The sequence below is a fragment of the Toxorhynchites rutilus genome, chromosome 2 (genome assembly GCF_029784135.1).
Source record: "Toxorhynchites rutilus septentrionalis strain SRP chromosome 2, ASM2978413v1, whole genome shotgun sequence".
NCBI lineage: Eukaryota > Metazoa > Arthropoda > Insecta > Diptera > Culicidae > Toxorhynchites > Toxorhynchites rutilus.
In genome coordinates this window covers 156,138,295-156,151,787 of record NC_073745.1, presented here as the reverse complement: position 1 = coordinate 156,151,787, position 13,493 = coordinate 156,138,295, and the positions used below count along the sequence as shown (strand labels likewise).

General features: G+C 36.6%; 1 protein-coding gene across 25 annotated transcripts in view; it reads right to left on the bottom strand.

Moving 5' to 3' along the window:
- LOC129770377 (small conductance calcium-activated potassium channel protein) overlaps positions 1 to 13,493 on the bottom strand; it is a 691,836-nt gene that overhangs the window by 40,811 nt on the left and 637,532 nt on the right. For 23 of the 25 annotated variants that reach the window (XR_008742104.1, XR_008742103.1, XM_055773169.1 and 20 more), the window contains one exon: positions 6,434 to 6,569. Coding sequence is in view for 23 of the 25 variants with exons in the window: in XM_055773169.1 (XP_055629144.1) it covers positions 6,434 to 6,569 (136 nt within the window). In the remaining 2 variants the exon portion in view is untranslated. Of the gene's footprint in view, positions 1 to 6,433; positions 6,570 to 7,688; positions 7,825 to 13,493 lie in introns of all 25 variants that reach the window. The other 2 variants (XM_055773170.1, XM_055773174.1) reach the window with 1 other exon arrangement.

Genomic DNA, 13,493 nt, shown 5'->3' with positions numbered 1-13,493 from the left:
TTAAACATAATAATAATACAGATAATGTTCTAAAAGCTGAAAAATAATTAGGAAAGTAACAGTTAGCAGCTATCACACCCCTTCCCCCATTAATCTAGTGCATTGATGAGACTGAAATAAATTCGAGCGGCAAATCAAATTGGTTAATGTTAATGGATTCATAATATTCCCCACGATTTTGTTATAGTCTCATCAATGCACTAGATTAGTGGAGGAAGGGGTGTGATAGTTGTTAACTGATACTTACCTAATTTTTTTAGCTTTTAGTACATTATCTGTATTACTATTATGTTTATTCACAATGAAACCGTTCAACTTAAAAAATATTTTTACTTAGGGTGGTGTGATAGCTGCTAGCTGTTACTTGCCTAATTATTTTTTAACTTTTAGCACATTGTCTGTGTTATTATTATGTTGATTTAAAAAGTTTTTTTTACTCATTTAATTTTAAAATGCATACACCAATGGATTTTGAAACGCGGGTATGCGAATTACGAACGAGGCCGCCGAAGTATATAATTTCTATAGCGTAGTGACTCCACATAGGAAAACAATAATGGTTGTTTTACAATATTACAAACGGAATCGCATAGATGGTTGGAGCCATATTTATTGAACGTATATCATGCACTATGTTTCATAACCAAAGAAACCGATCTTCGATTTCCATCTGATCCTATTGAACACTGGCTTTTTTAAATGTTTCGTGCTTGACCAAACAATAAAGTGTATAAAGCTAGACTTATAAATGAAGATAGTAACAATACCCTGTCCTATATACAGCATTTCAACCGAGCTCTCATATATCTGTAGAGACTAAAAAAATGAGTATTTTTCTGAAACATAGTATATAAGTATAGTAACATAGTAACAAGAAGATCATTATGCTTCAGCAGATGGTGTTTGGAAACTGTACACGGCTTTGTATAAGTACGATCGTGTTTTGCTAGAAATAAAAGAACAACTGTCGGACAGTTTTGTGATTGTTTCACTCATAATTGGTCGGGGTTCTTTCAAAACGAACCAAGCGCCATTTTTTTCAAAATTGAGTAACTGGATGCAGAAAATAATAATCAATCAACTGTAAAATGACCATGTCATTTGCACAATTGACAACAGATCCAAAACAAAAATCCAGTGTATCAGACTGTAATAAAAACGAAATTACATTCAAACAAACCGAACCCATAAACCCGCAATATGACATCGGATGATAGTGATCGTTTTCTCCAAGAAGGCAAATCCGAATCTTCAACAGATTTATCTGTTCGGACAGCTCCTGGAATCAGATGTCGTCGGGATCTGGTAAGTAAGACAGCCTAAGGGCTGCCATGAAGTATAGAAGCGTGTTAAGAGGCTGGTTTGCATTTTTCAAATTGCTTTCAACCACAACGAACCAAGCGTAATGCATTCTGAAATCAATTTATTTTGATTTATGAGGATATTATTTCCTCAAAAACAGCAAAAATGATTCTATACATATACCATTCATGAAATTAGCCCAGAGGCGTTACAAAATACTAATGTGTTGTGTAATCATTTTATGTTAATAGTTAGCATGTACTTGGTTCGATTTGGGTGCAAAGAGAACGAAGTTTTGAGTGTCTAGCAGCAACGAAATTTAGTTTTTTTCATTTGAATAAAGGATCTGAATCAGAAATTGACGAAGATGTGTGCGTACCGCATGAAAGGGAGTATTATGTTTGAAATCCTATTTGTAACATGTGAGCGATAAAATGATAGATTTGATCAGACACAGTCAATTAGTAGAAGCCCAAACTGCAAATTGAGTTATCTCAAAATAATGTTTGTGGCGCTTGGTTCGTTTTGGCAGAACCCCGAACAATTGTTTGAGCGCCCGTTACGCCATACTTTACAGTTTAACTCCAATAATGTCGAAAACGTCAGCCGGGGGGTGGAGAATATGAATATTGTTTATCATCATGATACCGTAACAACCAATAACCCGCTATTTTGATATATTAAAGCAAAATTGAATCATTATTCTTACACTTCCTTACACCAATAGATTTTCACAGTACCTAGTGTCACTCTGAAACCTAGATTTACTTTCGAATGACGGCTTTTGTGTTATCTAAGGATCATTTGCGGAAGGTTCTAATTTTGGAACTCGTAATGAGAATAATTGTACAGTTAGAGCATATTATGTACGCTTGGTTATGTTTACGTTGGCTTCATCCGATAAATGATGTACATTTGCAATTTTCATTTTCTCCAAGGACGAATATTTTTTTTGGAAAATTTTTCGAGAGATGGAAAAAATAATAGACAAATATAACTCGGAAAGGGATCCAATTGTACTCACATGTACTGGAGAGTGTTTAACGAAACATCAATAAAAATGAAAATCGAAAATCACACACAAATCGGAGGATCAAAATATTCTGTCTGGTTATATCTGCATCATAATACTACAGGGTTTTCCAACTTTAAATTCCGAAAGTAAATTGAAATAAAACACACTTAGAATTCGAATTTCGATGAAACTTTTATTTCAAATTAAAGTTTGGTTTATGCCATTATGTGTGAAATACAACATCATTCAAATGCCCACCTAGGGCTTCCTCGCACACCTTGATCAGGAACAGGTAATTTTCGATGACTTTTCGGCACATATGGGGCGGTATCTCGGTCATAACTTCACGAATGTTGTCCTTCAAATGTTCAAGAGTTTGCGGAGAGTTGGCATAGACACGGTCTTTCGCATAACCCCACAAAAAAAAGTCTAGCGGGTTCAAATCGCATGATCTGGACGGCCAATTGGCATCACCAAAACGCGATATTATGCGTCCTTCAAATTTCGTTCGCAATATGCCCATGTTCGGTTGTGTTGTGTGGCACGTGGCGCCGTCCTGCTGAAACCACATGTCATCCGTATCCATATCTTCACGCATTCCATGGTCACCACGCTCTAATTTTTGTACCAGTCGGACTTTATATGGATGTAGGTGCAAGTCCAAATGCAAAATTCGCCACAATGATGTGTTTGATAAGCCCAATTGCTGAGCACGCCGTGGAATCGAAGCATTCGGGTCATCCTCCACACTGGCAGCAACAGCAGCAATATTTTCGGCCGAACGCACATTACGATGATGCACAGGTTTCACAATATCCGGTACGGATCCAGTTTGTTCGAATTTACGCACTACATTAGCGATTGTGTGCTCTGTAGGCCGTCCATGACGACCAAAATCCGTCCGTAATGCTCGAAAAACATTTGCCGGTTTTTCATCATTTTTCTAGTATAATTTAACAAAATTCACACGTTGTGCGATGCTTAAACGATCCATATTGTAAAATGGCAGACATTCAACTAACGATATGACGCTTTGGTTGACAGCTATGTCAAACGGTTGTCAGCGCAGGGCTGTATACTTTCGGAAGCCCGAAATGGAAAACCCTGTATTTGATTTTCAAAACATATTTTGTGATTATACTAGCATTCAGCATTCAGACATCAAACTGTTCTCTTTAGAGGTTATGTTGTAGATGTTGACCTTTAATTTTGTATAAGTAAAAAAAATAGTTATCAACATGTTACGGAACTGGTAATATAAAGTAATGGATCGATGCAAAATGATCAAACATTTTTTTACAAAAATTGCAACAAAAATCAAATCATTGGAATTCACGTTCATTTTCGAAGAATCTCTGAATCTCAATGAATTTCTATGTGAAACAAACATGAACAGATTTACTACTCGGATTGTAGCATAAATTCCAGAAGAAATGAGTCACAAAAAAACGAAACTATCCAACGAGGTTATAATGGAACCAAACAAACGAAAAAAAAATCATCGCTTGATCGAGCTGATAGCTCTCAATCAATTCTCCTTCATAAAATGAATGAGCTGATGTATGATGTATGTGCCGGAGTACGTGTTCTATGTCTAACGTACAGAACGTGATAATACACCATATTACTTTCGGATTTGGTTTCACCTAGTGCTTCTTTTGCTCTCAGTTGTCGTCGGAGCACGTTTGCGGTATTGAATGATATGCTATTTTTCATCTTATTTAATTTCCATCAACCTGTGGAATTGTTTCCCATCGACAAATGAGTGAAGGGGGAACAGATGCAGGTGTATGCTCTATGTTTCTATGAGAAGATCTTATTGATGGAAAAAAGAAACTTTCAGTAAGCAGCAAAAAGATGTGATATCTTAGCTAGCAGGAAGAACACTTTATAAAGGTGCTGAAACATCATTCCTTGTCTGAATAGCTGCACTATACTATCTACTTAATGTTGCTGCATTCATTTTATGTTAAGTTCTTGTTTGCTTATATAATTTTTTGTTGACCGAAGCTTGATAGATTTGGCTGATGGGTGTCCTACATCTAATTGCATCACGGAAAATACGCTGTAGAAAATTACCCATCGGGTATTTTCTTTTGAAAATTATGGTAGAAGTAGTTTAGAGTGTACTGTTTACACTGTATTTTTTATCGCTGTCAGTTTTTAGAAAATTGTAATGACGCCATACTCGAAAAGCAACGTGATTTTGCGCAAGCACTTGAAAAATCCACAACTCTCTCGTCGGGCCATCGGAATACAACTCGGAATCGTGCAGTCAACTGTGAGTGGTTTGATTAAACGTTTCTACGAAGCTCTGAGTATCGAACGGAAGGAAAAATGCTGTCAGAACGGATGTTCTATTAGTGATCAGGATCGCGAGCGTGTCGTGAAAGCGCTTAAACGGAATCTCGATGCTCCGGTTAGGGATGTGGCCAAAAAATTTTATCTGTACAAGTCTTTCGTTCAGAGAGCCAAGTACCGGAAGGGACTGCATACGTACAAAGTACAGAAGGCTAAAAATGGTGACGAACGGCAAAATACGGAGGGAAAGTCACGGGCCCGGAAACTGTATATCCATCTGCTGACGAAGCCTAATTTCTTATCATGGCGAACTTCCGGTAGCTTACGGGGCTACTGTTCTTCACCGCCCAGCACATGTTTGATGTTCTGGAGGAAGTGAGGAAGTAGAAACTTCCAAAGTTTGCCAAGAAATACATGATTTGGCAAGCGATCTACTAATGTGGCAATCGGATGTGTGGCAATGTGCGCCGTTCGTGACTACCGGGACTGTAAAAGGGAAGACCTACCTCAAGGACAAGGATAGCAACACGGGGGCCCTACGTTCTTCTGGCCGGACCTAGCCTCGTGCCACTATTCAACGGATGACCTGGAATGGTATGAAGCCTGTAAACTGATTGTTACAGACCCGACACTACAGCAGACACTACGGAAGCATCCTAAGGAGGTTAAATCTGAGGAAGACATGGAGAAAAAGTGAGTTTCCGTACAGAAGAACCTGCAGCCAGATGTTGTACACAACTTTTAAGCATACGGTTATGGCATTGAAGTTGAATGAAATAAATATGCCAAAAGCTTACTAATGGGTTATATTCTTTTGTCTGAAAGTTTGAAAAGGATCAGTTAACTAGGTAATTTTGTACAGCGTTTTTTCTGTGATGCAATTTGATGTGGAACACCCTTTATTTCTTTTGTTTCGTTTTAAGATTCCACAGGAAACAATTTGTCACATCTAAAAAGTATTAAAAAAGAACAATGAATACCAAGAAATTGACCGGGTTGAGAGTAGAAACGAAAGTCTTGTTTCTGTGAAATCGATATTGCTGAAATGAGGAAAAACGAATAGAAATATGTTACTTGAGAGTTCTGAATGTCACAGTTAGTAAACTTTCGAGCATGAACAAAATTGGTGTATGCATACAGGAACTTTAATTTGGCAACACTTTTTGATGTGCGCACGATTTCGACAGCTGTCACTTGCGTCGTACTTAAGTGTGGTTTGCCATTTCATCTGCATCTGTTGAGACGTCGTACTGCGCGTGAAGCCACCTAGTGCGCTTCAAATCATTGGTTCGTTTTTCTTAGACTATAAAACAAACAAATTCGTTTATAATGTAACAATTAATGGTGAACCGCTATAGGGCCAAGATCACTGACTTGTTTGTATGACAATTGATAGAAATTTCTCTTAATGTGGAGGAGCTCTGACATTCTGTAATAACCAGTTTACAGGGTGTAAAAATCGGATTTTTTGAGTTAATCTATCAAACTTCGGCCAAACGTTATTTGTAGTGTTAGGCTGTGTTTTACTGGATTCATTTAAATCAGTTTATGTCAGTCAACTATCGCATAGCACTACTACTGGTAATTTTAACGAGTGTTATATTTATTGTCATCATTTTTATGTTCGTTGTTTCCTACGGTTTACACTGTGGCTGTAGTTACGACACTGGGTGAAACATACAATGAACACATGGCGAAGGTTTAATCATGTCTCTTTTATCACAGTCAGTGTTCGCACGCGGCTTTTTAGTTCATTTTTTTCGTTTGCTGATATTAGAAGAGAATGTAATATTAATTTAGCTTGATAAAACTCACCATAATACCCGTACTGACTGCAATGCCTCGGCCGCAGTACGTGTTCGGCACGATATCACCAAAGCCAACGCTCAGAAAGGTTATTGCGATTAACCACATGGCGTTCAATAGATTGGCATGTTCTTCATCATGAAACCTGTAGATGGATTGGTCATAACCGAATTATGGCTGATTTTTGGTTGCTAAAAAGGTGCTTAATGTAGCTATTCTTCTGGGGGGAAAACATTTTGTATGCGTTACGAAAACAATAACAAGGTTTACGATTGAGACTTTTAAGGGATTCTGAAAGTAGCTAGCGATTATTGTCTTAAAATACGGTTTGACTTACAGAGGACATGATAGGATAGGTAGTGATGATTCATTCATTGTTTGATGCTAATGAAATAGTTGAGTATTCCATAGTTCTCGGAGAAAGGCTTTCGGTAGGAACCAACCAACAATCATTTGATTTGTTTCAATTTTTGTGTTCGTAGTAGATTATTCAGTTTGTTTCTTTAGGAAATGTTATATTTAACAGCTTGGCCGCAAACCTGTTTTGGTTTGCTGGTCACCTCGATTTACGTACTTCGATTTTGCGTGCTTATTTACCCGAAATTTTTGAGTCAATTTACATTACACCTTCAGAAGGGGCCGAACTAAAGAGAGTGAACTAAACATTCCACAACAGAAGGATTATAATCATATTTAAACGAAAAATGTGTGATATTAAATATGAACTTCATTAAAATGGGCCGCAACCAATTAGAAACAAGTATAAACTTTAGAATACATTGATGAGAACTTTTGCTATGAATCGTGGCGAACAGTACAATTCTAACAATTTGTGCATTAGCAGATAGGCCAAAGAATGGGCTGCAAATCCAAATAGTGAGAGTAAGAACAGTAGATTGAAAATATGCAAACTTCCGTTATTCCTCGGGTTATCAAACCATAATTATCGAAAAATCCTCCATTTTTACTCCATCGAAAGAAACAGAAATAGTAATAGTGGTGATAATAGTAGTAGTTGTCGTTGCAGTTGTAGTAGTTTAGTGGCAGTAGTATTGGCAGCAGCAATAGTGTGTGTTAGTATCGGATTTCAATGTATTGGTGTGGCTTTGTATGATGTTTTTTTACAATGTTCTTCCACATCAGGATCTATTGTGATTGCAGTAGTGTTTAGTTCGAAGCATTGTGTGCTGTGTTTGTGTGAGTTACGGTTTCTGGGGGTGGGTGATAGCTGGTGAGCTGTGATGGAGAGATTTTTTGTACTTACCACCATTCCACAAGTGAGCGTGATGCCTCGGCCGCAGTAGGTATTCGGGACGATGTCACCGTAGCCAACACAGAGAAACGTGATCGCGGTAAGCCACATTGAATTTAGCAAGTTCGCATGTTCCTCGTCGTGGAATCTGACCACCGTCCCAGGGCATTGGAAACAGATTCGTGTTCGTTTTGGTTTTTGGGGGGTTATGAACACACGAAGATTCGTATGCGTATCGTGTGATTGCAGCGGGGACATCGATGGTGGCGTTGGCATTCATTTTTTTGGTAATGTTTTTTGATTTACAACAATTATTTTAGTTTTGTACATTTTTGCCAAGAAGAGAGATGGTGATGGTGATGTGTACACGATGTAGGAATAGAAGTGATATAAAATAACAGGCAACCAATGTTAGAAAGATAATACTGTCTGTATTTCGGCAAAATAATCTGAAATCAATTATGTTGCGATCTGTTTCATCAACTGAATATGTAGTCTTAAATGAAAGATATCCATACTAATTGTTGCCAATTTTCATCGATTAATACAATGTATATGCTAAAAAGATATGGCCACCAAGAAAATATTTTTTCATATATTTTTGCAAATGTGACAAATTACAACAATAGATTAAAAAATTTATAGAGTTTATACAAACTGAAATTATGAATTAATGGCACGAAAAATGTTCTTCGAACTTTTTTTGGGCTACAGGTTGTTTTAATGATTTTAATTTCCTTAACTAGTTACATTCGATGCAAAACAACTTTTGTTTGTTTTGAGACAGGAGTTACATTCGGAGATGGGATGAAGAAAAGTGCCAGATATCTTCAAGGCCATAACACTATTCAAGCTCCCAGAAATAACTGCGTTTACAGGCCATCTGTATCTGCGGCTGGAAAAGTGTTTTTTTATCGCCACCTGGACACAGGTTGGACCATAAATGGGGACATATACATTGGGGAATGTCTCGAGAACGTCTGCTGACTTTATTTAGCAAATACTTTTGTTTTGGCCGCATTTAGCATTCTGCCATTATCGAAAGAAGACGATGGAACGTTATGCCGAGAATAACGTGTAGATGGTACTCAAAGATCACAACTATTCCAACACCTCAGAGCTCCGTCCCGTAGAGAGATTGGAAAACTTGAAGAAGACGTGAAAGCGATAGAAGCGAAAGGCGGTTTAAAGCAAACTGCCTTTCTGTTGCGAACAAAGTCAACGAGGCCGCTGTTAAGAACGTTCCGGCGTTCTGGTTCCAAAACATTTTTTTTTTCAGCTGGTGGAATCGATATCTCAGGATCTACCCGACCGATTTGGCTGAATTTTTCATCAGCATGTAAAAATGAATTATCTAAAGCGTTGAATACCCCTTTTTTATATCTAATTTTTCCGATTTTTATTAGCTTCTAAACAGCGATTTTCCATGAAATCGAATAACTTTTTGAATTACAAAAACTCCTATGTCACGCCTTAGGTATTGTTCTAAAGTTTCAGAATATTTATTGAAACTCGATCTGCGACACCCCGTTACTTCAAAACCGATATCACCAGTAAGGTACCGATTTTCAGACAGCATATATGAATCCAGCTGTCAACATCGTAATAATCATTATTCGTGCACTCAAAAAATGGAAAATAAATCTTTAAATATACCTTAAGCACTAACCAAAATACCCGAACACTCACTTGATTCTTAACATCCAAGAAAATATCACGGAAGTTCATTATTTTTCGACCTTCCAGACAAAGGTCCTTCTTTAGGCGGAAGGAACAGATGTTCGGATTTGGCAAATCGCAATTTTTAAATGATACGTACAGATATGCCAACCTTCCTGATTTTTCAGGATTTCCCAGACTTTTCAGCACGTTCCCTGATATCCTGATAAACACTCAATTTTGCCAGATTTTTCTGAAATGATCCTGATTTTTTCCAGGTTTTTGTATTTTTTGCTTTATCAGAATAAACATTATCCGTGATAAATATATGGTTTCCATGCCAAATTCTTCTTAGTTGGAAATGAGAACTGTCATAACAGCTGTCCGGTCCGCACTTGTATAAAGCTTACATTAAGTTCAATTCTCTTGAGCTGTGCTCAACTTTTTTAACTCTACACTCAAATGTTTCATGGCTTTTTAAAACAGTGCCAGGAAATTTCATGACACCAGATTATCTGACGTATTTATGAAATATAACGATATTGAGTTTGAGGAAAAACATGGCTTTATTGAGGATAAAGTGCATGTAGATGCAACCAGGTGAAACACTAACTTTTCCATTTATGCTTATACCATGCTTACTAATTCTTTTACATTCCCCAGCATTGGTATAACGACTTTATTAATTCAATCTCAATAAAACAAAGATTAGAAATAGACTAAGAAAGAAAACAATAGAAGGAATATTAGCCACTAGGAATTTTGTGGTTCTAAAGAGAAAAAAATACGAGTTCCGTTATATTTTCGCAGCAAATAACATCCATATGCAACAAATCTATGTATAAGACCTTCAGAAATAAGAACATTCATTTATCGAAGAAAATTAAGTTTTTCGAAAAGTTCGTGCGGCCACTTATGATGACCAAATCAAGACGCTGAACACAAATAAACCTCAATACATGACAAATGAGTTAGCTGATTCACTACAGTTATCTAAAACCATCGTTCATGAGCATGGAGCTTGGTTACGTACATCGTTAGAATGTGAGGGTTCTACACAATTCAACCGAAAAATCTTTAATGGATTGCATCTTCATCTGAGAATCTCTTCATAAAGGTAACGAAGATGATCTTTTGAAGAAAGTCGTGACTTGTGATGAAAATTGATCATTTACAACAATATGTTAAGCGGCAAAAAACTTGGCATAAGCGAAATGAGTCCAAAATCCGGTCTTCACCCGAAGAAAGTCATACTTTGTTTCTGGTGGAATTTGGAATGAGTTCCACGTGGCTCACAAGAGTTTTCGACGAGGAAGTAAACATGTTCTAGGAGGGTAGAATATTTAACCCATTAACGACCAAGCTGTAAAAATTTTTTTTTTAATAATAGCCATTGGTGTAATTTTGATTATTGGCGTTACAGAAACTCCAACCTTCAAGTATCATTTTTGTTCCGTTTTTTTTCGTTTTCCGAAAAATGACGAAAAATCAAAAAATCGCCAAATAGAACCAATGGTTTTCATTCTACATCACAATGTGTGATCTTTCATCAAAGTAATACTGTAGAAAAGATCACACATTTTTGAATTTTATAAGGTTTTGTTTTTTGTTAGGTTGTGTGAGTTTGTATATTTTCAGCACATAGTTGCTGTACACCGAATTTATGGCCCAATAAAGTAATACAAAATTGAATGAAATTGATAGTAGGAGGAAGCTAATAGACTATGCTATCATTTGATACCAAAACTATATCATATAGTTGCTTTCAAAAGCCATAAAAATTATCAAAGTTGTTGTTCGATTTTTCGGGGATGGGTTAAGCTGCGAACCTATTCCGTGGTTCAATTATTCTTAAATTAATTCTTTCTCATATTTTTCTCTCGCAGGAGTATGTTACTGCTCCTTCCGTAGAAGTTTTTTTAATTCCATAAAGATGGCGAAGGATTGTGAAACAAAACTGTGGATATAAAATTAAATTACAATGCTTTGATTGAAATTTGTGCTTTTGTTTTCCCAAAAATTGACAATAACTTTCTGGACAACCCACTATGAGCAATACTGATTTCTCCTGATTTTTATTTTCATTCTCTCTGATTTTTGAAAATAATAGTTGACAATCCTGGATACGTATATGTTTATTTGAAGAAAAGTCGAAAGCTCGTTCTCGTACACTGAGTGGCAGGTTAAAGGGCCAAGCTCATCATTCTTTGGACTTCTATCATTTATTTGGTTCAAATTAAATCAAACATGCTGCATTTTTTTTGGTATATTGATGAAAATATATAAGTTTCACTCATGGAATACTGGAAAACAGGGTTTTCACCGGTTTCACCTGGTGCATTTGGAGAGAATTTTGCATTTTTTTTTTATCTCATTTATTTATTTATTAGGCTCATTAGCATTTTAGCTGTAACAGAGCCGGGTTTTAATCGTGTACATGTACATATGTTTATGTTTCTATAAATTGTAAATTACACAGTAGTTAGTAGTAGCCATTTAGGCGTTAAGTTTTCTGTTCCATTACATTATGATAAATTACACAGTAGTAGCCATTTAGGCGTAAGGGTATTCTTTCTGTTCATCCATTGTTCAGCAGACCGGACAGCGGAGACAGTTGATATTGATCATTGTTGAGTTATTTATAGAACAGCAGCCCGATGTGTCTTGCAGAGCAGAGCAGTTGTATGGATGAATCGATCTTATTTCGACCGTGGATCGATTTCCATCGCTGATGATGGTTGCGTGGACGTAGTTATTCTATAACAACACAAAGATGGTCAATTGAGGGCCCTGAGTTTGAACTCACGATCGATCGCTTGGTAAGCGAACGCGTAACCGAGTGGCTACGAAGACCCCCTAATTTTGCATTTTGAAAGAAATTCCTTTGTATACCCAAAAATTGGTAATTCTTGATGTGCAAAAAAAATCCACAGGACACCCTTCAGCTGCCAGTTTTCAGCATACTGTCAAGAAAACGATATGTCCAAAACTGTATTTAAAAATAGGATTAAGAATTTAATATAAGAATTCAGTCTGTGGAATTATAAACAATTCGAGACGGTGATAAATAAATAAAATAAATGAATAAAAAGACTTAGTCTTTCTTCATGTTGTGTCAGATCAAACCACTGGAATGACTTCCACAAAGCCCGAACCCCAGCCCCATTCATCATGAACATTTGTGGGTGATTTTTGATGTCTGTTTTGACAAAACTAATGTTACAAAAAACATTTTTGAAGCCTTGGAGCGCCTGGTAAGAGCTGGATCAACAGCGTCTAAAGAACCTGGTGTAGAACATGCCGAAGTGCCTGCAGCAGGTTCTGAAGGCCAAAAGAGAACTTTTTTGTCACTGTTTTTTTTTCAATACAATTTTTTTTTCAATACAATTTTTTTTTCTAGAAATTTGATAAAAATAAAAAAATAATCATATTGAAAAAAAAATTGTGTTCATTTTCATTAGAACCAAATAATTGATGAAATCGAAATATGATGAGCTATTGCACAGCTATGGTCACCAAATAGACCGCTAAGTGGTGCTTTAACGACACCTAGCTACAAAAAATTCAAATGATCACCAATGCATTCAGGAGCAACGAGTCGAGCGATGTAAGAAACTATTGAACTTTCTTGATCGAAAAAATCCGGTAATCCTGTTCACCGACAAGATCATGTTTACCGTCGATCCCGTACCATTCCAGAACTGACACCTATATTAGTTCACTTCCGGTAAAAGGCGTGCTTAGCCTGGATTCATGTATTACATTTGTTTATTTGTTTTACCTCTATATAAAAATTATCTATACTGTCATGATCAAATCTCCCTTGCAAACGATTTTTGAATATGTCTCTTACTTAATAAACAAAAGTATTTCTGAAAAAGCATTGAAGATACTGTTCGAAACTGTCCAACTGTTCAAAACACACCACCAGGGTCATATCGTTTTCTAGAAGAAGACCCCATTACATTATAGAATGGGAAACCAGAAGCAAAATTGAATTTATGTCAACCAGGGCTTGATAATTTCGAAACTAAAAGATGAAAATGATTTTTTTACTTCTTTATTTTTCTTCAGCCTATTGCAATTTCGATTGCGTGTATTCACCACGCATACTGAAACATCGATTCTTCGATTTCATTTTCATTAGTTCCTGTACGC